The sequence below is a fragment of the Dama dama genome, chromosome 5 (genome assembly GCF_033118175.1).
Source record: "Dama dama isolate Ldn47 chromosome 5, ASM3311817v1, whole genome shotgun sequence".
Classification (NCBI taxonomy): Eukaryota; Metazoa; Chordata; class Mammalia; order Artiodactyla; family Cervidae; genus Dama; species Dama dama.
Genome location: NC_083685.1, coordinates 122,472,593 through 122,499,474, shown reverse-complemented (window position 1 = coordinate 122,499,474; position 26,882 = coordinate 122,472,593). Strand labels below are relative to the sequence as shown.

The 26,882-nt window shown below is 54.6% G+C and overlaps 1 protein-coding gene across 9 annotated transcripts; it reads left to right on the top strand.

The window, feature by feature from the left end:
• The first annotated feature begins 1,523 nt into the window (after positions 1–1,523).
• C1QTNF1 (C1q and TNF related 1) lies at positions 1,524–26,710 on the top strand. 9 transcript variants are annotated; one of them, XM_061144636.1, is made up of 4 exons: positions 1,524–1,591; positions 20,101–20,263; positions 23,779–23,918; positions 24,499–26,710. In XM_061144636.1, exons 2-4 carry the CDS (start codon positions 20,115–20,117, stop codon positions 25,047–25,049), a joined length of 840 nt encoding a protein of 279 aa, XP_061000619.1. In that variant the 5' UTR covers positions 1,524–1,591; positions 20,101–20,114; the 3' UTR covers positions 25,050–26,710. The 9 variants fall into 9 exon arrangements, with proteins under 9 accessions (XP_061000619.1, XP_061000618.1, XP_061000617.1 ...); XM_061144635.1 differs by lacking the exon at positions 1,524–1,591 and adding an exon at positions 3,082–3,228; XM_061144634.1 differs by lacking the exon at positions 1,524–1,591 and adding an exon at positions 3,083–3,228 and having other exon boundaries at positions 20,098–20,263.
• The last annotated feature ends 172 nt before the right edge of the window (positions 26,711–26,882 follow it).

The following is a 26,882-nucleotide window of genomic DNA, read 5'->3' as shown; positions in this document are numbered from 1 at the left end:
TTGTGTAGGAGGTGCGGGCTCCTAGGGAATTCCAGGATGGGCGTGGTCTATGGCTCCTCTGGGAACCTAAGAGACCTCGATCCCGTGGGGTGGAGGGTCATCATTCTGGTTGGCCTTGGCCTCTGACCCATTACAGGGTTGATGAACTCTGCCCCAGGCATGACTGCTGGCTTTGAGTTCTGATTTGTTAGCTTTTTTTTTTAAAGTATCACTCTTGTCCTAGCCCTGGCCCAGACTGTCCTAGGGGAAGATATTTGCTGAACTGAGAACATTCTGCCCTGGTTGCTCTGGGTGGGGTTGGGGTGGGCTGGGGGAGGCAAGCTATAGCCACGATGGAAGAGAATCAAACATCGCCAAAATCTTTACTACTTACCACTTTGAGGAAATACCTGACAAAGGGCATGAAGGTCCCGGCCAGCTCCGTATTTGCGTGACATAATATTTCTTTGCTTAAGGGCAGACTTTGCTTTCTCTGGGAGCGTAGACTTTCGAATCTTTGCCCAGTTGTCTGTTGGCTTGGGTTGTGGGCCCCAATGGCACTACCCAACGTGTACTCAGACTTCAGTTCCTGTTCTCTGGAACTTCCCACGCCTCAGAGTCTTCTGCTTCTCATGATTATCTTGGGAAACCCCAGGCTCTTGTTGCCACATTTAATATCAACACACCCACCCCCCAGTTTCTGCCTCAAAAAAAAAAAAAAGAAGAGTAACCTCTTTCTAACTCTTGGGAGATTTGGGGGCTCAAATCAACAGGAAAGAGGGAAAAAGATCATTCTTGTAATGATAGTTATCATGAATATTCTCACACTTGACCCCAAATCCCCCGCAATACAAAACATTCTGAAAACACAGTGTTCCCCTCAATTTGGCATGAAAGAACAGTGTGATTTAAAGTGTTGTGAGACTATGCATGTCTTTCCTTTATCCCACTAAAGACGACACAATTGTCTGATGAAGGGGCCCCACCCAAAGCCCACTGGATAGGATGCTTGTGACAGTTGCATTGTACTCTGGACACATCTGTCTTCACAGGTTCCAGGAAGAGACCCTGGACCTGGCTCTGCTTTGTAGACTAAGACCCACCGAGGTAGGGCAGCATCCCCTGGTTGCAGACTCGAAGCCTCCTGTTAGGACAAGCCAACTGCTGCTGAAAGGGACGGTCCTTCTTTGGTTGTATATCTAGAGCTCTGCTCTATATTGGGCCTCTGAACTCATGTCTTGGAATGATCTTAGAGGTAACTGTCTTTTAGTTCTTCGACACCAAAGCCATCTTGCATGGAGGCAAGAAGGGAACAAACCTTCCATCTCCACGTCTGTTTCTCTTTCAAGCTGTATGCCCAACTTCATGCACATTGAATTCTGGTATTGGTCCAGGACTTTCCCAGGTCTGAGTCTCCTAGGCAGGACAAAGGAGGGCTTTCCCATTGCACTCAGGGGGTTCCCAGTTCACAGGAGTTCTGAGAAAGACCTGAATCCTCTAATGTCCAGGAAGAACCCACAGAGGATGCATGAAGATGTAGCCTACTGGCCTCTTCAATTACTGCCATCTCCCTGCTTTGAAGGTTATTCGAGGACAGGACAACTAGAGGAAGGTCAGTGGGTGTGCTGGCCTGGGGTCTTGTTGACCGGGAAGTGTCCTCGGGTTATGCACGGAACGAAGACGAGCTTATCTCTGGGTTTTCCTGTGTGGATAAGCTACCAGGGATGTAGGGATTGCCAAGTCTCAGACACATGCCAAAGATCATGAGCAGTTCTGAGTCTTCTAACGCCAGCTGAAGTAAAACCATATCTCCAGGGGAAAAGCATTTACTTAATCTTTCCATGGTGTCCTTGAAATTCTCCAAGGCTACGGAGGATCAGGGTCACTCGTGCCTTTGCTCCCACAGAAGCGAGTTGATGGCCGGGGACTCTCCACCACCCAGATCCTCTCTGTCTTCTTCCATCGCCACCATTCTCAGCTCGCCCTGGTGAGAAGGTGTGCTGGGTGCATGTCAGAAATGCACTCCCCTCCTCCTCTTGTTTTGATATCTTAGCTTTCCAGGCAGACATGTGGAGCACAGAGGTGGAGAAGAAATTCCAAGGTGAGGAAGAGTGAGACTCAGTCTCTCTACTTTGCCCCGAGCACCCCAATCCAGCATCCTTGCCTCTACATCTCCTGACTGAGTAGAGCCAGTGGGAGAGGTCCTGGGAGGAGTGATCACAAAACAAAAAGTGCAGGGAAGACATCCAAACAGATTGGAGAGACCGTGGGAGACGGGGAGAAACTCCTCCCCCCACAATTTTATCATTACAACAGAGTTGTGTTTCTCAAGACAGATTGTTTCACTTCTCTTGATATGATAAGATGCTAGAACTATCTCAGACTTTGGGGATGGAGACCGGCTTGACCAGGGGCAGCTCTTGAGAAGCCTAGGGCAGTTGTCAGGATGCAGGGAAAGGGGAGGGGGGGCAAAGGACGCTGTTGCAAAAGAACTTTTGTATAAGATGGAGAAAATGTCTGTTTTTCATATCAAGGAATGAAAGGCCCGATAGAGACAGAAACGCTGACATCCCTGCTGGTCCCACCCTGGCTCACATGTCACCCAGAAAGTCTGCACCCCCAGCCGGGGTTCTTAACCTTTGGATCACAGCCTCCTCTAAGAATCTGATCAAAGTATTAGACCGTCAGCGTCCAATAACACCTGTGTGTGCACACTCACGGGCACATGTGCCACTTTGCATTCTGTTTGGGGGTTCACAGATTCCCTCAAACCTGTCGGTGGCCCCTGGACCCCAGCGGGATGTCTCGGGTCTGCCACCATCTGGGAACCGATGGGGGTGGTGTGGCTGCAAGTGTCCCTTGAGAGCCTCGGAGCCCAGCCCCCTGCCACCCAGCAACTCTGGGAGTCCCCAACCGTCCTTGTCCTGGACCCCCGGCCACCCCCACACCAGGAGGGACATCCAGACCCTCAGAGCCCCACCCCCACTGGCCAGTTCCCAGCCCTCCGGCTCCCAGGGTGGCCAGGAGGAGGGCAGCGCGGGCGCTCCCCCCGGGCACACACACAGTTAATCCTCGGCGGCTGATGTTTGGATAAAATGCGCTGGGAGCGTTCGAGGCTCCGCGGCCGCTCACATCTGGCCGGGATTTGCTCCTTACACGTCTGTCCCGCTTTCTTCGGCTCTTCCTCTACTTTCGAGAAACCGCGTTTCCGCTTCTGGTCAAAGAGACCTGGGAGTCCAGGCGATCCAGGTGCTGGGAAGGGGTCGGCTGTTGCCTGCACCACCTCCGCTCCCACCCCCCTCCCCCGCAAACTTTCGGGGCCCTCTGTTCCGGAGGACTCTTTTTTTTTTTTTTCCTTCCTGCTTGCTCTCTCCTTCGACAAGTCTGGTCTTCCCTCGACCTGGCTGGGAGGAGGCTCCGCCGCTGGGAGATGCTGTAAGAGAGGCCGCGGGGAGAACGCGGGCGCCCCGCTCGCTCCCGGACGCCGGGGGTTGGCGGTAGGTGGCCTGGTGGGCGGGGTGTGTGTGCGGGGCGAGGGTAGTGGGGCCCGGAGGTCCTTTTTCTGGCTTCAGCATACTCAGAGAACCGGTACCTAGACTGGGGCGGGCAGCGGGCGAGGAGCGTGGTGGGAGGGGTCGGGGGCACTTGTCGCCAAGAGGCAGAAAGACAAGTTGCGGGAAGGGTCCGGTGCGGGTTCCTGCTGCTGCCTGCCTTGGTGGAGATGCCACGGAGAGCCGTGGCGGTGGTCTCCCTCTGTGACCAGGAAGCAGGAGGCTCCGTGGCAGATGCTGTTGGGAATGACTGGTTTTGTTTGTTTGTTTTAGTCCCTAAGTGGTGTCTGACTCTTTGCGACCCCATGGACTGTAGCCTGCCAAGCTCCTCTGTCCATTGGATTTCCCAGGCAACAATACTGGAGTGGGTTGCCATTTCCGCCTCCAGGGGATCTTCGGGACTTACGTATGGAACCCGCGTGTCTCGCATTGGCAGGCGGATTCTTTACCACTGAGCCACCTGGGAAGCCCCTGGGAATGATTGGACCTCCCTTGATTTTTGTGGCATGTTTACATTGCTTCACTCTTCTCGGGGTGTGAAAAGGAAAGGAATGATACCCAAGTCCCCCCTACTCCTGGTGGGGAGCCCCTGCCCCAATAGCTCCTGGCTCACATGAGAGCCAGCCTTGCCTGTGGGCAACTTGGAACCCATACAGAACAGGGAATGCTGACTTTGGCCCCTGCATCTGATGGCTTTGGTGTTCCTGGAAGGGATCCAGTCTGGACAGGAAAAAATAATGTCCCTTTCCCGGGGACCCTCTGGTCTGCTGGCACCACAAAGGTGGCCCTGGTTGGGGCTGGAGTCACTGAGCTGCCCTTAAGCCTCCGGACAGCACATGCCTCTCGGTGCAGCACCAAGTGCCAGGCATCTCTGTAGCACCGGTGTGAGCCCACCTGTTCAGGGCATGCATGTCTTGTGAGCCTGGGCCCCGCCGCACACGGCTGCCGTGTCTTCCCTGGGACCCCAACGTGCTTCAGGCTGACCCCCTCGGGAGGGAGGACTGCTCTGTGACTTGTTCCTGTCTCTTCTCTCTTTCATTTGGTTTCTAAGAACGGAGGCAGTTTGGCACACTAGGAGTTTCCTCCTTCCAAGCTTTGAAAATGGGGAGTGTCCTGAGAAACTGAGTTTTCTCAACCGCCAGCTACATCCTGGGTCCCCGGGGGAGGATGTGAGGTCCTCAGAGGCTGCTGGGCCTTTGCTTTTTATAGTTCAGGGAAGCACGCGGACAGCCCCACGTGCAAGGTCACACATAGAGGCACTTGACTGTGTGTGCTGCCGGGAGAGGCCGGGGAAGAAGTACATGCTCCACGAGGCCTGCTCACTGTCCCTGCTGACCAGAGAGGCTGGAAACACAGGTGAACTGTGTTCACACAGGGGGACTGAAATATACAGGTGAAGGGGAGATGGGGGACTGAAACATACAGATGAAAGGGAGATGGGGAACCAGAGGGTTGAGCTGTCCTCTCCCACCCTTCTCTACTCTCCTTAACCTGAGCGCTAAGAGGAGCTTAGGGATGACCCAACAATAATAGTAGCAGTATAAATGATGATAGCGCACGCGCATGTGTGTATTTGTGTGTTTCCCACACAGTAAGCAATGAGCAAATGCTGATTCTCAACAATCCTACCAATGGCACTGTCATCCCTGATAAGCTCAGAGAGACTGTGGCTTGCCCAGAGGCAGTAGGTGGAGGACCTGAGGCCTGCATCTCTGTGCCCAGAGGAGGGATATGACTTGCTCAAGGATGTGCAGCTTTCCAAACAGAGGCTGGAAAACCTAAGCTTCTCAAGTTTGCAGATTTCCACTTCCCAGCTGCCCACAGAGAAAGTTCTTTGGAGCCAGGACAGCCAGGTTCTGCTTCCCAGGGACTCTGGCCCTCTCCTCTGGATCTCTTGCTCCCCCTTCCTTCTCTCACCTTGAGTCTCTTGGGATGCCAAAGTGAGCAGCGGGTCAGGAGGATAGAGAAATGCAGGTGCTAGAGGCCTTAGATAGACTGTCTTTCAGCCAGAGGACACCACTGCCCATCTGAGGCAGGTGCAGCCAGCCAGCGAGGGGCACGCTCGCAGGTGGGAGCCGAGAAAGCCGACATGGCCCCGGGAAGCCTGTAGGCAACTCCCGCCTCATTCCTGAGATGTAACCTCCCATTCAGGGCAACCAGCACAGCATAATTCTTTTGCAACATGCTTCTTTCTGTTGTTCTTCCTGGTGCCTCTCTCCCTTCCCTCCACCCGCACCCCCCCCCCCCAGCTGTAATTAGCATGACTCATAAACCAAGTATTCTGGCATTGAACTTTACCCATCAAAACAAAGATGAAAAGAATTTCATAGATACAGTCGTGCTGCTGGGTGCCCGCGCTGGATGTGAGCTTGTCATTGGGTTTTTGTCTTCCCGGGCCGGACCCTTGTGTGGGCCCCTGTTCCCGGAGCTGGGGGTGGCTGAGGCTCCAGGATCGTGGGCGAGAGGTGGTAGTTTGCAAAGTAGAGGAAGAATAGAAAGTTTCCCTTCTATTATGGTCCCCACATTCTGCTGACAACTTAAGGTAACTCTGCCTGCTCAGCCACTAGAGAGAGAAATGGTTGTTTTGGAAGCAACTTTGTCCCCCTGCTCTGAGAGCCCAGCGACCTTCAGTGGGGGCGATGGCATCCCAGGACACTTCATCTTGGTGGTTTAACTACCACGTGTGCTAAGGCTAATTATTTTCTTCCCGTTTTTACCTGCTGAAGTCTGCCTTCTCATAAAGTCAAATGAGACAGGGCAGCTTCCTGGATGGGACTCTCGACATCTCCTTGAACTGACCTCTCCCACAGTGCGAGGGACCACCTGCTCACATAGAGAAGGATTTGGAAAAGGACCATCAGAGCCTGAACAGGTGCTTCCTTCCGTGCTCTTGGGGTAGCCCAAGGAGCCGGTCCCCTGGTTCCCAGGATTCAGGAACCCTGGGGCCCTGCCTGGGCATCCCCGGCCTGGCAGGACCAGTTCTGCACTTAACTACGGACATGCAGAAGCGGGCACACTGGCTCTTCCCCTCCTCCCCAAGCCCATGGTGAAACTTTTGCCACTGCGGCCTGTGACCTCTGACCTTCATCTTCCTGCCTCTTGGAGAGTGGCTTGGTGCCGTGAGCAGGCGTGGGAGCTCTTGAGACTTTTGGGGGCATCTTTATCCCTGGGTCCTCGTCAAGGCTGCAACCGAGCAGTACCTGAGCAGTTGGAGGCAGAAGCAACTCTCAGACCCTGTGAAGCCCCTCGTCCTTGCCCACGCTTGCTTCCCAGGACTGAGCTCAAAGCGGAATGGGCGTGGGAGGCCCCCACTGCCCACCCAGCTGTCCCCGGCCTGCCCAGGGCGCTTTGGAGTGAACCCCTCTCCAGCTGTGGACGGCACAGGCAGTTCTGTCCCGGCTTCCTGTCCCATTCAGGATGGCCATCAGGAGCGCTTTGGGCCTGCCTGCTCCTCCATGTCTGACCACTTCCCTGCCTGACCACCCCCCTGGCTCGTGTAGAAATTTTCCTTGAAATGAGACGGAGCAGGGCAGGAGGCTAGGGGCAGGGCCGCAGGATGGGAAGGGAGGCAGACAGGCAGGCCGGGCCATGGGGCTGTGGGGAGCCTGTGGACACCAGGTTCATGCTGCCTTGTGCTGGGCCTGATGTTGCTGTTGGCCACTGGAGGATCCCACTTGGGGGAAGGCCCCAAACCCTTTGCCTCCCTTGCACCCCCTCCGCAAGTGGGGACATCTGGTTACCAGCCGCCCTCTGCCCTGGGGACCAGCACAGGAAAAGGGCCTCGCCTGGGAAGACTGCCAGCCCTGGTGGAGCTGTGGGCGGGTGCAAGCCAGACGTTGGCTGGGCTGGGCTCTGCCCCTCTGCCTGCAGGTTCTGAGGCTGGTGGTCAGGGTGGGTGACTGGGCTATGCTTGGAAACACTTGGGCTCTTTCTGCTTGTGAAGAGTCTGGAGTGAGTTCTGGTGAGAGATGGGTGGATCTGGGTGGGGTTCGGAGTGGCCCTGGCTCTCAGGTTTTCCAGCATTCAGGACATCTATCCCCCACCTTCCACTTCTCCCCACCGCCTTTTTTTTTTTTTTGCTGCACAGTGCATCATGCAGGATCTTAGTTCCCTGACCAGGGATCAAACCCGTGCCCTTTGCAATGGAAGAGTACAGTCTTAACCACTGGAGCACCAGGGAAGTTCCCTTCCTCCCTCTATTTAAGACATAGTTATGAGAACAAGGGGCTTCCTTGGTGGCTCACGTGGTAGAATCTGCCTGCAATGTGAGAGACCTGGGTTCCATCCCTGGGTCGGGAAGATCCCCTGGAGAAGGATCTGGCTACCCACTCCAGTATTCTTGCCTGGAGAATCCCTTGGACAGAGTAGCCTGGTGGGCTACAGCCCATGGGGTTGCAAACAGTCGGACATGACTAAGCGACTCACACTTTCACGTGAGAACAAGACCCATGGTTCTGTAATCTGGGTAGACCCCTGAGGAAGAGACCCTGAGAATGTCCCCCATGGAGCAAGCAGAACCAGGCCTGGGAAGCTGGGAAGCTGTGCTGGAGTTCGATGCTTGCCCTTTCCACTTCTGTTCCCTCCTGATACTGTATTTTTCTCCTGGTTCCCTCTCTGCAGGGACCTCTCCTCTGGGGCCCGCATACCTGACCCCAGGCAACCTCTGAGGGATAGGCAGACACAGGGCACACTCAGTCCATCCCCAATGTCGATTATTATTATTATTTTTTTTGGCCGCTCCATGCAGCATGCAGGATCCTAGCTTCCTGACTAGGGATCGAACCTGCACCCCTTGCATTAGCAGCACAGAGTCTTAGCCCCTGGACTTCCAGGGAAGTCTCCCAACGTCGATTCTCTAACACCATTCCCCGCTGCTAGCTGCACTCAGCCTCAGACCCCATTGCTTCTGAGCATCAGAGGGCATGGGGATCGGGGTGGGACGTTCACCATCCCCAGGAGTTGTGTGCTTCCTCCTTCCTTCCCCTCCAGACCTCACCCATGCACCGTTTGCTCTCTAACCTGCAAGAGCAGTGTCCTCAACATCTACATTCATGGGCCACAGCCCCCACACCCTTCCATTCTGAGGGGGAGGGGTTCCTGGTGATTCTGTACCTAAACCCAAAGGAGTTCAGCTCCAGCGGTGGGCATCAAGATACAGCCCCAGGAGATCTTAGCATATCACTTTGATGAGACAATTATCAGGGATACCCTGGTGCCCGCATGGTGCTGGGCCTGGGACAGGCCCTCAGCGCTGCTGGAGGGATGGATACAAGGATCCAGCTAGCGGATAATTTCCGCAGGGCCCGGGGCCGCTGCTGCTGTTCCCTCAGTAACCGAGTGAGCTAAGCAAGTGGATGCCTGCCCAGCAGGGGCAGCAGTGGTGGGGGGTGGGGTGGGGGGGGTGCCCGCTGGATCGTGGTTTGGTAGAACCAGCTCATCCTACCTGGCTTCTTCCTGGAGGCCCCCCTTGAGGCACAGCGGCAGGAGCTCTGCTGTCAGACACACCCAGGTCTCACGTGAGCTGTAGCATCTGCCACAGCAGGGCCTGAGTGGGTGACTCCCTGACTCTGAGCCCATTGGTTCCTTGGAGAAATCGAAGTGGCTGTAGGGGTCAAGGGCAGTAGCCTCCGTAAGGCGTGTGCCCAGAGCCCAGCACACAGCAGGTGCTTAACCAGTGGTTGCGGTAGAGCTTTGTGAGAAGCAATCTCTGGTAATTGACAGGGCTGCTCACGGGCCCACTAACACGCCTGACCATGCCTGATGATGGGCTCACGGGTTTTTCTCCATTTCCTCCTGTTTGATGGCTGCAGGCAGCCTCCTTCAGGAGCGAGTCACCAGTGACTGGTGTGTGAAAGGCAGAACAAATCTCCTGCTCCTGGAGAACATGTTCTCTTTGGCTGGCCTGATTCTAGCCCAGCTCCGGTGCCTTCTCCTTCCTGCATAACCGGTATCCACGGTAGCTCCAGGGTTCTGCTGCCTGATCGGAGTGCTGTGTCTTCTTCTTTCTCCATCACATTGCTAGAACCCAGCCCTCTTCCCAGTGCTCAGCAGACACTCAGCACACACTTGTGAAAGAACATGGGACTTCAGCACGACGACAATTTATATTCCACACAGCCTGGCTTGAGCCCCAAACTTGCCACGGCGTCCCCAGGCCCCTCCCCCATTCTCCTTTCCCTCGCAGAGACTCAAATTCCTCAGAATAAACAAAATGCTCTCTCAATCCCCGGGGTGGGGCTTATTTGTCATTTTTCTAAGTGGAAAATAATGTGTACTTAATGTGAAAAAAATATGTGACTATTATAGGGGAAAACCCCAGAGACACTAAAATAAGAAAATGGCAAACATCCATATTTTCATCACCCGGAGATAATTGCTGTTAGCAGCCAGGTGGGTGGCCTTCGGATCTCTGCAGTTACTGTGTGCGTGTGTGGATGTGTTTTTACGTACGTTTGTTTTCAACCTGCATTTTAAACTCATCAGCATTTTATGAACATCTTTTCATGCCCGTAAATACTCATCTGTTGACAGAGGTCAGTCCTTGGTGCTGCTGGCTGAAGTTGCCCACCTCCCAGCATCATTTATTTGTTTATTTAAATGCCTTTAAATGGAGCATGTGTTTCCTGGTTTGTCGCAATCTCTACCCCTCCCTATAACATTACACCCAAGACCACGGTCGATGGCTAAAGGCACTTGAGTTTGCCGCCCTGACCAACCACCTTGTTTTCAGTTTTCCATTGTGTGGACGTACCATCATTTGATTAGACGGCTTTTGCAGGATCTTGGAGGTGGCTTGTAACTTTGGTTGATGGAGGCAGTGGGTTGCAACTCTTATTCTTCTTTTTAATTTTTTTTCTTTTTGGATCTTTGTAGCTGCTCGTGGGCTCTCCCTAGTTGTGGTGAGTAGGGGCTACTCTTCATTGGGGTCCATGGGCTTCTCCTCGTGGCGGCTCCTCTCATCGTGCACAGGCTCCAGGAATGCGGCTTCAGTAGCTACAGCACGCGGGCTCAGTCATGGCACATGGGCTTAGTTGCCCCGTGGCACGTGGGGTCTTCCCAGACCAGGGATGGAACCTGTGTCTCCTACATTGGCAGGCAGATTCTTAACCGCTGGACCACCAGGGAAGCCCGTAACTCTTTTTTTTGAAGCAAAAGGCTTTCTGAGTGCTGATAAGAGGAGCATTTGAGGCAAAGATGGCTACCTGGTCACACCAGGATTCAGCATTCTGACGACACGTATTAGTGTGTCCTTGGTCACTCTCCCCACTTCCCTTCCCCCCCACCACAGACCACCCAAGTTCCGAATTAGAGATCTGAACACACTGGCTTGAGTCCTCTTTGGACGATGGCTCTGTTACTTGAGAAGGCCTGAAATGGAGCGTGGAATTCAGTCAGACCTGGGACGCGTGTGAAATGAGACGCATCTCCTGTGTGTTAGGACCTCCTGGCCTGTGAGCAGACCAGACAAGGGAGCCGCTCTGTGCCAGATGCTAAGGGAGGAGACTTCCTGGAGGAGGTGGCATCGGGCTGGGCTCTGAAGGACACGGCGACGGGGAAGGTGGCAGGAGAAAGAGATGGAGAATGAGACGTGGTGTGACTTGTGTTGGGACTCCTGGTGGCTCTAAGTGACTGGCGTGAAGGATACAGGTGCAGGGATGGGGATGAAGGGGCCAGAGATGAGACGGGAGCTAGATGGTGAAACTCAAGAGCTTAAACATTTCCTTTATTTTCATGGGAAGCCTTTGGGGCCAAGGGTGGCATTCAGATGTGCAGGTTTGAAAGTGGCCTCTGGTAAGCAGTTTGGAAGGCAGAGGAGAGGCGATACAAGTGCAGGACTGAGAGAAAAGCGGTGATGGCAACCTGGATGGGGAGAGAAGACCTTCAGGAGGCCTGGTGATGGTGCAGGAAAAGCAGGGGTCTAGGGGTCTCCCAGGTGCCAGCCTGGGGCCCCTGTGTGAACAGTTGTATGTGCAGGAGTAGGAGCAGGGCTGGTGGGGGCCGAGGGAGAAGACAGTGAACTAACCAGGGGCTCGCGCATTCAACAGAGTGAGGAGACCTGGTCTGAAGACAGCTGGACACCTGGGTCCAGACCAGCCCTGTCCAGTAGGACTTTGCGACCATGGATGTGTCCTCCCAGCTGTGCTGTCCAAGAGGGTAGCCGTGTAAGACGTGCTTGAGTGACGGAGAATGGAAATTTTCACTTTGTTTAGTTGTCATTCATGTATCTGGCCCCAGGGGCCAGAGGCCACTGTTCTGGAGAGAGCAGGCCCAGAGCTTGGTGGTCAGGGACGCCTGCTGGGGACAAGGATTGAGGAGCTGTTTGCTGAAGCCATCGTACAGGAAAAGACGGGCAGAAAGCGTTTGGAGTGAGAGGGGCTGAGAGCTGAGGACACAGTCTGGAAAACACCTGTCTCTAAAGGGGAGGTCACGCAGGGTGGGCCAGAGTGGGGGCAGAAAGGCGGGTGGTCATCGCCGGCAGGCGCTCCCCAGCGCACGCCAGAGCTGTCTGGGCTGGATCTGGAGGCGGCGGGACTGTTGGATGCTGAGCTAAATTACACCCTTGACTTAGAAGCCACTAGATGTGGGACAACGTTCTACCTTTTGCCAAGCTTCCCCCGCCCCGCCCCATCCCTGGAGATGGCTGTAAAACACGGCAGTGATTTTCAGGTCCCAGAAAATTGAAAACGGTTGTGCTGCTTGTAAAAGGGATGGTGCGGTGGTTGTGGAATTCCCAGCTACTTCCACCCTCCGTCTTGGGGGCGGTCAGCCCTCCGAGGGTGTCACCGCTGCGGGGCAGTGGGCCGGGGGCCAGGCCACCTGCAGCGCGGGCTCCGGCGAGGCACGAGCTGTCAGTGGCTCTTCTCTCTCGCACGGTTCTCAAAGCGGGGGCAAGCCTGCCGCCCGAGGCCTCACAGCTGGGAGGTGATCTAAGGACAGGGCTCTAGTCAAGGAAATCTTTGTTTGCACTGGGGAGGCTGGGCTGGCCAGGTGCCCCTGAAGGCCCGCCGCCTGCAGCCCACGTGGTCTCCTGGTTTGCAGGGCCTGGGCAGAGATGTAGGCAGTGTCTGCTCTCAGCTCCAGGTGAGCCCTTTCTGGTCTAGGCACAGCGAGTTGCCCCAGGAGAGGATGGAGATGTTTCAGGATGGGGAGGAGGCCTGGCCCCTCTTTCCTTGGCTGTTTGGTCCCAAGTCAGTGCAAAGGAAGCCCTTGCTTGTTCATCAGCAAGTAGCCCTGGAAGACTCCAATGACATTTCTGGCCTGGGGCTTTGGAGGGAACCAAATAAACCCCCAAACCCTCTTCCTCTAAGCCAGAGAACAGCTTCTTGGAAAAAAGAAAAGAGGGAGATTCGGTGAGGGAGATGAGTGCCAGAATGCCTCCATCTTTTGGGAAAGGCTCAGCTCACCCCCAGTTGACCAGCACGTGCGTGCGTGTGTGCTCAGTTGATTCAGTTGCGTCTGGCTCTTTTTTGCCTCATGGACCGTAGCCCGCCAGGCTCTTCTGTCCATGGGATTCTCCAGGCAAGGATACTGAGTGGGTCAAAGCCGGTGCTCTGGGACAACCCAGAGGGATGGGGTGGGGAAGGAGGTGGGTGGGGGGTTCAGGAACGGGGGACATGTGTACACATGTGACTGATTCATGTCAACGTATGGCAAAAACCACCACAATATTGTAAAGTAATTAGCCTCCGATTAAATAAATAAATAACTTTTTTGAAAAAGGAAAACACACACACACACAAAAAGAATGCTGAGTGGGTTGCCATGCCCTCCTCCAGGTTATCTTCCCAACCCAGGGATCGAACCTGCGTCTCCTGCAGTTCCTGCTTTGCAGGCAAATTCTTTACCTGACTGGAGTTCCTTTAATAAAGGATGCCTATCCCCCACTGCTGCTTCCTCTAGCGTGTTGGGAGGAAGCCAGAGAGGGCCCAAGACCAGCTGGGGCTGCCCCATTAAAGAAGGGAAAATTAGACATGAATTGGGTTCCTGGGATTGGTGAGCAAACGTCATTTATCAAGGGGAAGTCACTCTGCCTCCCTCCTGCCCATCACTGGAGGAGCCTGGTAAATGGAAATTGAGTGTGATGAATGGCTTCTGGGGAAGGAAAGCAGACGCCACGTGTTAGACAATCCTGATGGTCATCGGGGCCAGAGGGGACACCCCAACATGGGGCTTTCTCCTTTCTGGGCACCTCAGGATCTGAGTCCAGGGGACTTCTTGCAGCAGCTGGAGAGCTCTGAGCATCTCAAGTGGAGAATTTCCGCCAGATGTCGAAGCAGAGAGGGGCAGCCCCAGGGCTTCCTTTCTGGTGGAGAGGAGATGGGCAGGGGTTGGGGGGGCAGGAGCAGATGTGCCGGTTGCTGGGCTGAGGGATGGTTGATGCTGCGTTGAGACAGGCTCTGATTGGATGCTGAGCCAAGTCATCTTCTTACCTAGAAGACATTAGGTGTGGGAAGACATCCTATCTTAGGCCCAGCTTTCTCAGGAGATGTGTGTGAAATTTGGGGGTTGACATCCAGGCCCTAGGAAGGCCAGACGAAGATATTTGTCTTGAGTGTGAATTGAGGTCTGGGACCCGGCCAGAGCTCCTGGAAAATGTCAGCTGGTACAGAGGAGCAGAGACCTTCAGGAGATATTAAAGAGGGTTGGTGACTGATCCGGTGTGGTGGACATGTGAGAGGAAGGCATCTAAATGACTCCCAGATTTCTGGCCTGCCGTTTGCTCATTCTTCCTACTCCCCTACCCCCCCCCCCCCAACTTCATGTTAATAAGACTGAGCTGCCCAATGGAGCTTTCCGCGGTGATTGAAATGTTCTGTTCTGTGCCCTCCAGTATGGTAGCTCCCAGCTCCCCGTAGCCACTGAGACCCTGGAACGCAGCTAGCGTGACTGGGAACAGAATTTAGAATGATCTTTCATTTATTTTATCTTTTTGGCCATGCCATGCGGCATGCGGGGTCTTAGTTCCCCAAGCAGATATCAAATCCCTGCCTCCTGCTATGGAAGTGTGGAGTCTTCACCACTGGACTGCCAGCGAAGTCCTTAGAATGTTCTTTAATTTTAATTGGTTTAAAATGAAATAGCCATAGGTGGTTAGTGGCCACTGCAGTGCACACAGCATGGGCCTAGAATGTCTCTCTCTCTCTTTTTCTGTAGACGAGTATCTTTTTTTATTTTTAGTTTGTTTCATTTTGGTTGTGCTGGGTCTCCGTTGCTGAGCAGGCTTTTCTCTAGTTGGGGAGAATGGCAGCTAGTCTCTAGTTGTGGTGCGTGGTCTTCTCATTGCCCGGCCCCTGTTGTAGTGGAGCGCCGGCTCTAGGGCCCGCGGGCTTCGGTAGCTGCGGCACATGGCTCAATGGTTGTGGTGCACGGGCTTCGCTGCCCTGCGGCTCGTGGGGTCTTCCTGGATCAGGGATTGAACCCGTGTCTCCTACATTGGCAGGTGGATTCTTTACCACTGAGCCACCCAGGAAGCCTCCAGAATGTCTCGTTTTGAGTCAACATCTGCTGTTCTGCCTTGAGCTGCGATTGGGCACGTATCTGTCTTCTTCACTGGCTGGTGATGGCCTTGAGGTTCTGGGGTGTTTATAATGTGCAGTGGTGTTCCTGCCCCCCACGCTCTTGCCTGATGCTGTGCACGTCACGGGCGTCCAGGAAACCGTGGCTGTGTTCAGTTTTCTGCTGAGAGGCAATTCCTGAGCTACACAGGCCGTTTGGACTTGTCTTCTAAATTCCTTCTAATCCAGGGAGATCCCGGGCTTCTCTCGCCTCTCAGAGCAGCTGGTTACCTGATGATGATCAGGGAAGAGGGAAAACCATGGTTATAAAATGCTTTTGTCAAAGGGCACAGAGCTGGGTGTGACCACAAGGAACGAGGCAAACATGTGGAGCCTGAGGGCTGGGAGTTCACCATCAGAACATTGGCTGACACCCTGGAAGTGGGCGGGCCCCCCAAAGTGATGGGACCGATTTTTAAACAGATATAAAGAAACTTGAACTTGTGTATGAAAATTCTCTCCTTAAAGGATTCCCCACACATCCATTCCGGGGCTCTGGAAGATAAAAATAATTAACCAGGAGGTGTTCTCACCCTGCCTGCCTTCCTCCAGACCCTGCCACGGACCCAATTCCTCCTTTTCCCCTCCCACCTACTGTTGGAAGAGGGGAGGAGGTTAAGCTGCAGGGGGATTGGGGAGTGTTGAGGGAGACGAGAAGAGGAGCCACAGGTCCTGAAGGGAGCGAGTGGTAGAAAAAGATGTTCATGGAATTGCCATGGAATCTGGCAACTGAGTGTCTTGCAGGGTTTGGGATGGGCAAGTCCAGAACTTGAGTCATGTTGGAAACGACCTCAGACGCCTTGACCGCAAGGCAGCCAGGAGACTGGACCGTGCAGGACCAGATTCAGAAGGCTTACACACCCTTGGCCGAGGTGTCCAGGGGGCCACTTCCTGGACCTGCATAGCAGGTCCTTCCTGTGCCTCGCTAAGCACAGCATGTTCTCCTGAGTCACCTTTCTGGGGTGCACGCCCCCTCCATTGCAGGGGACTTTGTTTCACTGGAAATCACTAAAGTGGGCCAGAGCCAAGTTTCTTTGGAAGTTGGGCAACACTGTTTTTTGCCCCAAAGTGAGTAAAATGATCATAGTCATGATGCTGACTTTGCTGTGGGACTTGGGGAATTTGTTCTGAAGATAGTTGTGAAGAGAGAAAGGTTTCAATCTGGGTTTGCCTTGGCTCCAAAGAGGAGGTCCTTGAGGAGAACCTCCAACCTCTGCTGCCCTCTGTCAGTCCGCCTGGCGCCTCCGACCCTGCCGGGCCATCGCTGCTCCTCCCCTGCCGATATCACCACCCCTTCCCCAGCTGCATCCTGGTCTCCATCTCTTCTGACCCAGGTACAGAAAAATTCCCTTTCTAGACTTTGAAAGAGACATACCAACGTGCAGAAGGGTGCTTCCATCGGGGGTGGAGGACTGATTCTCAACTGGGAGGATTCCTGCCTTCCGGGGGACACGTGGCAAAGTCTGGAGAAGGTTTTCGGCTGTCACAACTGGGGGTGGGGCTGCGCTGATGGCAGCGAGTGGGTGGAGTCTAGGGATGCTGCTAAACATCCTGCAGTGCACACGACAGCCACCTCCCCCCACCTCCACCCCACAACAAAGGCTGGTCCAGGCCCAGATGTCCCTGGTGCCGAGGCTGAGGGACCCTGGGGGCAAAGGAATCCAAGATAACGCTTTCCTTCCTTTTGCTGTTATTTTCCAACTTTCCCCAAATGAATTATATATTACTTTGAATTCAGGGGGGATAAGATGTTTAAAGAAAGGAAAACCTCTTTTCCTTTCAAGTGATGCAAGTTTGGCATTGAAGAGGAAAACAAGAGTAATTATCAAGGCGCCAAGGAAAAACAGAGGAAATACAGAAATAGGGCAATAAACAAATTTGGAGAATTCAATCTGACAAATATTTGTCAAGTAGAGGGTGCTGCAGGATGCTTGGCGGGTCCAAGATGAACAAGACCATGTCCCAGGCCCAGAGGAGGTCACGGGTCTGCAGTGCAGAAACTTCCCGGCCAAGAAAAACTCTTTGCAGGATGAGACAATATGAGAAACACAACAAAGAGCAGGGGGAGTTGGTTGCAGCTGAGGGTCTGGGGGGCTTTCCTGGTGGCACTAGCGGTAAAGAACCCACCTGCCAATGCAGGAAACATGAGAGACGTGGGTTCGATTCCTGGGTTGGGAAAATCCCCTGGAGGAGGGCATGGCAACCCACTTCAATATTCTTGCTTGGAGAATCCCCATGGACAGAGGAGCCTGGGGGGCTACAGTCCATGGGGTCTCACGGTCAGACACAACTGAAGTGACTTAGCACACAGTCATGCACCAGGGTCTGGGAGACCTTCAGGAGGAATATTAAGCACCTGGCTGGGTCTTGGGTAGGATTTTGATGTGATCAGAAGGCAGCCTGTTGAATTCAAATCCAGCCCCCACAGCTTAAAAATTGGGCAGCCTTAGGCTAATCGACTTTTCGATGTCATTTTTTCCTCACTGGTGCTTAGTCACTCAGTTGTGTCCGAGTCTTGGTGACCCCATGGACTGTAGCCCGCCAGGCTCCTCTGTCCATGGGGATTCTCCAGGCTAGAATACTGGAGTGGGTTGCCATGCCCTTCTCCAGGGGATCTTCCCAACTCAGGGTTCGAACCCAAGTCTCCCGCATGACAGGCGAATTCTTTACCATCTGAGCCACCAGGGAAGCCCTTCTTCAGTGGTAAATTTGGTATAATAATGAATGAATATTGTCTCCTTAAAGGCTTCACTGCAGGTCCATCTGAGGCCTTTGATGGGGTAAAACCTATTAATGAGGAAGTAATCTCAGCAGGAACCCTAACCTATAGGGTTGCACGGATGAAGGGAAATGCTGTCGCGATCCCCAGCACCGGGCCTGGGGCGGCTGTCGGTGGAGCGCGGGCTCTAAGGCGTGTGGGCTTCAGTAGTTGCAGCGTACAGGCTCAGTGTTGTGGCGCATGGGCTTCATTGCCCTGCCGCGAGGGGAATCTTCCCAGACCAGGGATTGAACCTGTGTCCCCTGCATTAGCAGGTGGATTCTTCACCGCTGGGGAACCAGGAAAGTCCAGGAGAGATCCTTTTAATATGTGTTTTACGAATTACACTTATAAGTACAAACTTTCTTTGTGAAGTGGAGGTGAAGTAGTGAACATTTTGAGTGGTGGGGCCTGGTTCCAACCAGTCTCTAGGTCATTGGGAAGGTCTCTGGGCTCTGACTCTTGGCAGGTAGAGAACGTGGAGGGGGTGTGCAGAGAATTAAAGAGGTGGTAGAAGTGTGGGTTGGGGGCTTGGGGTGGGGTTCCCGCAGAGGCCAGCCTTCCTGGCTCAATCTCATCGTATTTCTGAGGACCCATTGGGAGAGCCTCAGCTCCCTTGGCTCTGGGTCCTGGTCCTCTGCCTCCCCTAGGTTTTCCTGACTTGGCATGGGGCTCCAGCAGGGAGGGTGGCCAGAGCATTCTGTCCTCAGCACTAAAGCAGCGAGCCCACTAACACACAGAAGAACAAAGCTGAGAGTCGGCACAACGAGAGGCTCGTGCCCTCCCGGGCTGCGAGGTCTCTGAACCAGGGGAGGTGAAGTACGTCCACGGAGGCCCAAGACGTGTGAAAGGAGCATTCACCTGGATAGACGATTACCAAGAAAAACAGAACTTGCTCTCAGTATTTTCGTTCCCCTTAGACATGAAAAGAGGAATTAAAGAAGAATCAGAGAATCAGACAGGCCCTTCTGATTCCGTTTCCTTGCTCTGATGCTTTGCTCCTCATGAGGCCTGTTTCCCAGCCCCAGCCTGGCTGAGAAGGGGGGTGGGCGTTCTTATTCCCCCAGCTTCAGCCCGTTCGCTGCGCAGTCCAGAGGGTCCAATTTAGTGTCCTCGTCAGCCCTTTCCATGTTAAATTGTATGTTTTGGTGAACAAAATGGGTTGGGATTGACCACTGTCTTCCCTTCCATGATGGGAGGTTTTCCAGCCGCCAGAAATAGCTGAGGTGCACGTGAGTCCTGACTCCACACGCGTGTAAACCCCACGGCTGGCCCCGGGTGGCCAGGGTGGTAACTCAGACTGAGAAACAGGTGAGATGTTGTGTCTGTTTTAAGCCCAAGCAGTGCCCCCTAGTGGGATCACTGGGAAACTCCCCAGTGGTCAGCTCTTTCTAGAAGGACTATCTCAATCCTGGACGAAGAGGGTCCTGTCCAGAGCTTTTTGGAGACACATGGAGCTGGCTTCGATGACGATAAGTGCCCTCTGGGGCTGGGCAGACTCACCCCCCACCCCCACATCAGATGCTCAAGGACACTCACTGGTGGGCCACCTGGTGGCCAGAGAGCAACTTGACACCTTCCTGCACACCAGCCCCCACGGTGCTGGCTGGGCCAGGGTCGCTGCACAGTGGACCCCCAAATTCATTCGGGATTTTTTGCTCATTGTCCTGACATGGCCAAGACACAATCATCTGCAGAGCTCAGGGTTGAAGGGTCTCCTTCCTGGGAGGCATGGGGGCGCTGGGCAGAGCCAGGCTCAACAGCCACAGGCAGCCGGGTGCTCCAGGGTGGAACGTGCGAGTCTGTGCGTATTAAGTTTGTGAGTGTGCTGAGAGTGTGCATGTTGGGGGTGGGCATGCATGTGTGCCTGAGTGTGCATACATGTGAGTGCATGGGAGTATTCACGAGTGTGTCGAGTGTGCAAGTGTGAACACAAGAGTATGGATTTGAGTGTGTTTCAAGTGTGCTGAGTGTCTTGAGTGTGTGTGGAGTGTATTTGTGTATGAGTGTGTGTTGTCTGTGTGAGAGAGGGTGTGAGTATGTGTGTATGTGCACGAATGTGCACTGGGGTTTGTGTGTGTGTGGGGGAGTGTGTAGCGAGGTATGTGAATGTGTTGAGTGTGTGAGTGTGTGATCACCCTCCCAGGAGGAGCGGCAGCGAAGCACCTCCTGGCGTGGTGGCTGGGGCGAGCTCCATGGGCTTGTTCTTCCCGGTGGGGCTCTTCCAACCCACACCCTCCGTGTGTCTCCCCAGCAGGGCTCGGCGGGAAGATGGGCTCCCGCGGGCTGGGACTCGCGCTGGCATGCTGCCTGCTGCTGGCCTTCGCCTGCGGTCTGGTGCTGGGCCGAGTGCCCCATGGGCAGCAGGAGCAGCAGGAGCAGGAGGGGACCAGGGAGCCGCCGATGGACCACGCTGAGAGGTGAGGCCGCGGGGCATGGGTGCCAGAGCTCCGGCTCAGTGGTGGGGATAAGGGCCAAGTCCGGGCCGCCCCCCCCCCCCGCCCCCCCCGCCCCGAGTGCTTGTTGACGGCCACTGGAGAAGGGGCAGAGGCTGAGGCTGAGGAGCTGGGGGACGGAGGCAGCATTTCTCCTTTCAGTGACCCGGGCGTGTTATCTGCAACTGCGGATAACCCAGCCTCATTCCAACCCCAGAGGAATGTGGGTCTGCCTGAGGTTCTGCAGTCACATCCTTAAAAAAGGGACATGCCAACCCCCCACCCCAGGCTTTGGTTTCTTTGCATTTTTGCCTGTCCTTTGAACGTATCTATTAGAATTCTAAGCACCACCTGGAAGTAGAAGGCAGGGATGCTGCCAGACCGAGAGTGGTCTCCACCACCCTGCTGTCTGATCACATTGCCAGGTGGGGACAATGCGTGAAGACTGACACGGGAAGTGGTGGCTTTCCTTGAAAAGTTATGAATTTCTTCCTCATGGCATTGTCTTCATATACCTGATAGCTCAGTTGGTAAAGAATCCGCCTGCAATGCGGGAGACCAGGGTTCGATCCCTGGGTTGGGAAGATCCCCTGGAGACGGAAAAGGCTACCCACTCCAGTATTCTGGCCTGGAGAATTCCGTGGACTGTATAGTCCATGGGGTCGCAAAGAGTTGGACACGACTGAGCGACTTTCACTTCACTTCACTTCATATACATATGCCTTCAGTGATATACAGACTCTAGGATCTTTGGGATATTTTGTAGCGATACATAAAACACTTAGGATTACTGATGGAAATGTCATTCATCAAACAAGAGGTCCTAGACACCCAGTGCTGGCTTTGAGTTTCATCAGCATGTTTCGCTAGTCAGCTTTGGGCTGACTTGGAATATATTGGACTCGCATAGGTTTGGGGCAAAGGAACATCATTCCTGGGCCTTTCTGCTGGCTCAGACTATAAAGACTCTGCCTGCAATGCAGGAGACCCAGGTTCCATCCATGGGTTGGGAAGATCCCCTGGAGAAGGGAATGGCCCCCCACTCCAGTATTCTTGCTGTAGAATTCCACGGACAGAGGCAGACTACAGTCCATGGGGTTGCAGAGTTGGACATGACTGAGTGACTCACCCTTTCACACACACAACAGCATTCTTGACCTTTGTCTTTTCTTCTCCTCTTCCTCTTCTCCTTCTTTTCATTCAACAAACATTAATCAAGTGCTGCTACTGATATGGCCATCCGCTAGGCACTGGACACACACATGAATGACACAGTCTCTGGGCTGCAGGAACTCCAAGGCTGTGGGGGCACAGACACGGACGACCCACTTCAGTGAGGTTGGCTCTGCAGTACAAGTGTGTCCACAAGATGGATGTGGTGGGTGGGGGTGGGTGGGTCGGGGAAAGTTAGGTGGAGAAGTGACTGGGTCTTGAAGGTCACTGGGGGAGCATCCCAGGCACAGAAGAAGGGGAAGCTGCCTGGCAGCCAGGACAACACGTGTGAAGGGCAACGGTTCCAGTGTCTGATTGTGTAAGGCTGGCGGGTCCTTTGAGTAGTGGGAGCCAGTGTTGGAGGGTGGAGGATGGGAGGATGGGATGAGCCTGGTGAGGAAGGATCTCTCTGGAGATTCATCTATAGGGGAGTTGTGGAGAGATTTGCATTTCATGGTGTCCTAGAAAGAATTCTGGAGGGTGGCAGAGCAGGGGATGAACTGGCAAGGGAGAGATGAATTCCAGGGGAGCATTCAAAATGCCAGTGGTCCCAGATGTGGGGAGAGCCAAGGGCCCAGCTCCTGGAGGTACTTTGATGGTGGACTGGGCTGACCCCTCAGGACTGCATGATTCTCAGAATGGAGCGGCAAGGCCAGAGAAGCATCTGTAATGAGGCTCAGGGTCCCATTCTGGATGAGTGGTCATGCTGCTGCCGCTGCTGGAGACAGGGTTTGGAAAGAGAAGACTCCAGGGCTGAGCATCAGTGAAGGGCCGTCAGTTTGGGACACTTCTCATGTATGCGACTCATGGAAATTTTGTGGAGAGTTCTGCTGGGAGGTGGGGCAGGGTTTCCTCTGAGAGTCTAGGACTTGTTGTTTAGTTGCTAAGTCGTGTCCGACTCTTTTGCGCCCCCACAGGGACTGAAGCCCGCCAGGCTCCTCTGTCCATGGGATTTCCCAGGCAAGAATACCGTTTTTCGGTATTGAATACCATAGGAGTGGGTTGCTATTTCGTACTCCAGGGCTGTTCCTCACTCAGAGATTGAATCTGAGTCTCCTGCATTGGCGGGTGGATTATTTACCACTGAGCCACGAGGGAAGCCCCTAGAGCTTGTAGGTGGCTGAAATTAGGGCATGGAGATCCTTTTCCTGGATTCTCTGTGGTTTGAAAATAGGAGCAGAGTAAAACAAGGGGCTGACCGCTTGATGAGAGGACTGTGCCACCTCCAAGACGGTGCTGTCAAAACCAAACAGCCAGAGAGCACAGTGCAGTGCAGCGTGACACCGGGAGGTGGCAGCATGGAGCAGTTGCTCCCCTCCTCCCCACGCTCTCCCCGGGATCCTCAGGAGCCCGTTTCCAAGTCAGGTTGTGAACAGGGCAGTAGAGTCTCCAGCTGCTGCAGCTCCCGGGAATCCCACACGTCTGGCTGAGCCCTCTCATTTGCAAACGAGTCAGCTTAACATAGTGTCTTCTAGAATCCTGGAGGTCAGAGTTCCAAATTAAGTGAACTGAAATGAAGTGAAAGTCGCTCAGTTGTGTCCGACTCTTTGCAACCCCGTGGACTATACAGTCCATGGAATTCTCCAGGCCAGAATACTGGAGTGGGTAGTCTTTCCCTTCTCCAGGGGATCTTCCCAACTCAGGGATCGAACCCAGGTCTCCCGCATTGCAGATGGATTCTGTACAGTCCGAGCTACCAGGGAAGCCCTAGATACATGAAGGCGACGTTCATTCAAGGGCTGTCATCCAGAGACCCCTCCTAGAGGTGCCAGATTTCTCCCATGCAGCCTCCATCTTGCCAGGCCCTCAAATTATTGCTGTTTTTGTCATCGTTATTTCCATGACGGTCACTGCAGTTAACGGAGGGCAGGGGCTCTTTCTGACACTTCACTGAGGATCTCAGAGTTCACCAAGAGCCAGGGCAGCACTTCTGGGAGAGAGATGTGGCTTCCCAGGTGGTGCTAGTGGTGAAGAGTTCACCTGCCAATGCAGGAGACAGAAGAGACACAGGTTCAATCCCTGCATCTGGAAGATGCCCTGAAGAAGGAAATGGCACCCCATTCTAGTATTCTTGCCTGGGGAATTTCATGGACAGAGGATCCTGGCAGGCTACAGTCCATGGGGCTGTAAAGAGTCAGACATGACTGATCCCAGAGCACAGCAAGAGAGGAGCACATCTGAGGGACAGCAGGTGCGTCAGGTAGCCCAGACCCTCTAGCTGAAGACGAGAGAAGAGTTCCTGGCTCTGAGAGCTCCTGGCTTTCATGGTAATGTCTTTACTCCCTTAGGGATGAAGAAGAGCATGAAAAATACGGCCCCAGGCAGGACGAGGAAGGCCCTGCTTCTCGGTGCCTCCGCTGCTGTGACCCTGGTACTCCCGTGTACCAGGCCATCCCAGTGCCGCAGATCAACATCACCATCCTGAAAGGTCAGGCACAGAGACCAGCCGAGCGCACCTTCCCCTGGGGAGCGGAGGGGGCGCTGCCCTGTCCTGATCGGAGGGTGGGGCAGAAGATGGAGTTAGGGAGAAGGAGGAGGGGGCAGGGGCAGATGGCTCCCTTGGGGCACCGAGCTGAGGCATGCTGTCATCTAGGGGGGAGGAGGGAATTCCGTTTCTGAGGCTCTGGCCCCCTTCCAAGAGGAGAGGTTGGGGACAGGGCCACCAGAGAAGGAGCCTCAGGACAGCTCTGGGTCTCACCCCACCTGCATTTGCACCGCGAGCCTCAGGGTCACGGTCCTGCGAGCAGCACATCAGCTTGCACAGCCCAGCACAACGGAACCGGGAAGCAAAGCGGCCCGAGTCCTACATCTCCGGGGCCCTGTGTCGGCAATTCATCTGCTCCGAGGGAGCCGTGGGCCTGGCTGCTGCTCCCGTTGCTTTTGGATAAACGCTTTACTTTGCCGGGATTTTCCAGAAGGAAGAAAAAAATTTTTTTTGATTGCTTCTAGATGAAAACAGAATAATCCTTGAGATTGCTTGACACCGTGTGTTTTCCCGTCCTGTTTAGGTGAGAAGGGCGACCGGGGAGACCGGGGCCTGCAAGGCAAATACGGCAAAACAGGGTCTGTGGGTGCCAGGGGCCACGCGGGACCCAAAGGGCAGAAAGGGTCCATGGGGGCCCCCGGGGACCGCTGCAAGAACCACTATGCCGCCTTCTCCGTGGGCCGGAAGAAGCCCCTGCACAGCAATGACTACTACCAGACGGTGATCTTCGACACAGAGTTCGTGAACCTCTACAGCCACTTCAACATGTTCACGGGGAAATTCTACTGCTACGTGCCCGGCATCTACTTCTTCAGCCTCAACGTGCACACCTGGAACCAGAAGGAGACGTACCTGCACATCATGAAGAACGCGGAGGAGGTGGTGATCCTGTACGCCCAGGTGAGCGACCGCAGTATCATGCAGAGTCAGAGCCTGATGCTGGAGCTGCGGGACCAGGACGAGGTGTGGGTGCGCCTCTTCAAGGGCGAGCGGGAGAACGCCATCTTCAGCGACGAGTTTGACACCTACATCACCTTCAGCGGCTACCTGGTCAAGCCGGCCAACGAGCCCTAGCCACCTGCCAGCCTCCGTCGCCACAGGCTCACCTCCCCTTCTCCCCGTGCCCCACCCTGCTCCTCTGGACCACACCCCCAACCCCCCCATCTGGAACCTCCCTCACCCACTCCTGGTCAGCCCCTCCTGCATCCAGGTTTCCCAGGCCCCTCACGCCTCCTTGCTTTGGCATTCGACATGACGCCCCTCACAGGAGCGGGAAGCAACGTCGGCGGGGTGGTCCCAAGCCTTGCTGTGTCTGCACGTGCAATCACCAGGTGGGTGTGCCTGCGGGAGTCCCCCTCTGTGTACACGTCCTTGAGTGAGACCCCCCCACAGACGTGCCCCACGACAACGATGCACCAGGGTGTCCCAGAGCAAGCCACCCTTGCTCCCGTTACTGGGAATAATTAAGCCAGTTCTAAAGGTTGTGAAAGGAGCAAAGTAAGCCATGAAAAGAGAGGGAGGCAGTTGTTATTTTTGTCTTTCGGCCAGCCCCGCTGGCTCCCAGGAGGGCCGTCTCCGCTTGAGGCAGCGGAAGGCTCCTGGTAAGACAAGATCTAAAGTGGATGCTGACGGGTATCCACTAAAGAGGAAACCACTGGCTTAGTATTTTTAGGCCACATACGAACCTTCTTGGAGGACAGCTGGACTGAGGTCCACGTCCCGTGGACATTCCTGTGGCCTTGCCCAGGGGCTCAGCTGGTCTTTCTGAGCCACAACGGTGAGGGGGTTCGAACTGGGCAGCAAGTGTCAGCTCCTCAGAGGGACAGCCACGTCCTCGGCTTCAGCCTCTGGTTGGGGGGACAGTTTGCTCAGTGGAACCCGTGGGCTCCTGGTAGCAGGTGGGTCTCTGAGGAGCAAAGCTCAGTACAGCCCAGACAAGCCATGCCTCCTTGCATGGCTCTGTTCACCGGCCCCCCACCACCACACCCCACCCTGGCATCCTGGGCAGGGCTTCCATGCCTGTCACCCTGGCATGGGCTTTCTGCCCCTCTTCTCCAACGGGTCAGCTAAGGAAGGCTCAGGGGCCTTTGATTTTGTAGCAGCTGTCATGATTGCACAATATTTTCAATAAAATCTGCTCATACACCATCTCAGAGTCCTGCACCCCAGAGGGTTCAGCAGTCAGCCCACCAGGACCCTCCCCTGGGACCTCTTTGACCATCAGCCCAAGACCATGCAACAGGGGGCTTTCCTGGGCCCCAGAGCAGGGGAGAGCTGGAAGGGACTGGAAGGTTCCCCCTGCCTGTCTCCGGAGCCCCTGCACAGCTTAGCTTCTGAAAGAGGGCATATCCCCACCGCCGGTGTCAGAGCTCTGAGCGGGGTGTGGGGGCACTGCCTGGATCGGTGCTCTAGTTCTTGGCTGACTTTGGCCAGGCAGCCCTCCCCCACTTCCCTACATCAACCCCCAGGGCCAGGGTCTCCCTGCCTGCTTGGGCCCTAGGCCCGACAGGAGGCTTCCTGCTCACAAGCTGGTAATGCCCGATCTTGACCGATCCCTCTGCCCTCGCCGGGCCTGGCTGTGGGGTCTGGGGTCCCCACATCCCTCCCTCTGCTGGTCAGACTTTGAAAACTGTGTTTCTGTTCCTGCTGGTGAGCAGGGTGCCCACCTGCTGCTTTGTGCTGCCTTGGTGCTCTTCCAGAAAACATTAAACTCGGAATTGTGTGTTTCAGCATCACACCCGCGTAGTTTTTGGTCCTTGAGCCAAATCCTCCTCCTTTCTTTCTTTCTTTCTTTTTGAAACAAAAAATTAGTTATTTAGCTGCATCAGGTCTTAGTTGGACACATGGGATCCTGTGTTGCAGCATACAGACTCTCTAGTTGTAGCACTGGCCTAGTTGCTGTGCAAG

Coding starts and splice junctions, on each gene's coding strand:
- C1QTNF1 (XM_061144636.1), top strand. CDS start 20,115: ATGGGCTCCCGCGGGCTGGGACTCGCGCTGGCATGCTGCCTGCTGCTG. Junction 20,264..23,778: donor CCGATGGACCACGCTGAGAG/GTGAGGCCGCGG, acceptor TTACTCCCTTAG/GGATGAAGAAGAGCATGAAA. Junction 23,919..24,498: donor CAACATCACCATCCTGAAAG/GTCAGGCACAGA, acceptor CGTCCTGTTTAG/GTGAGAAGGGCGACCGGGGA.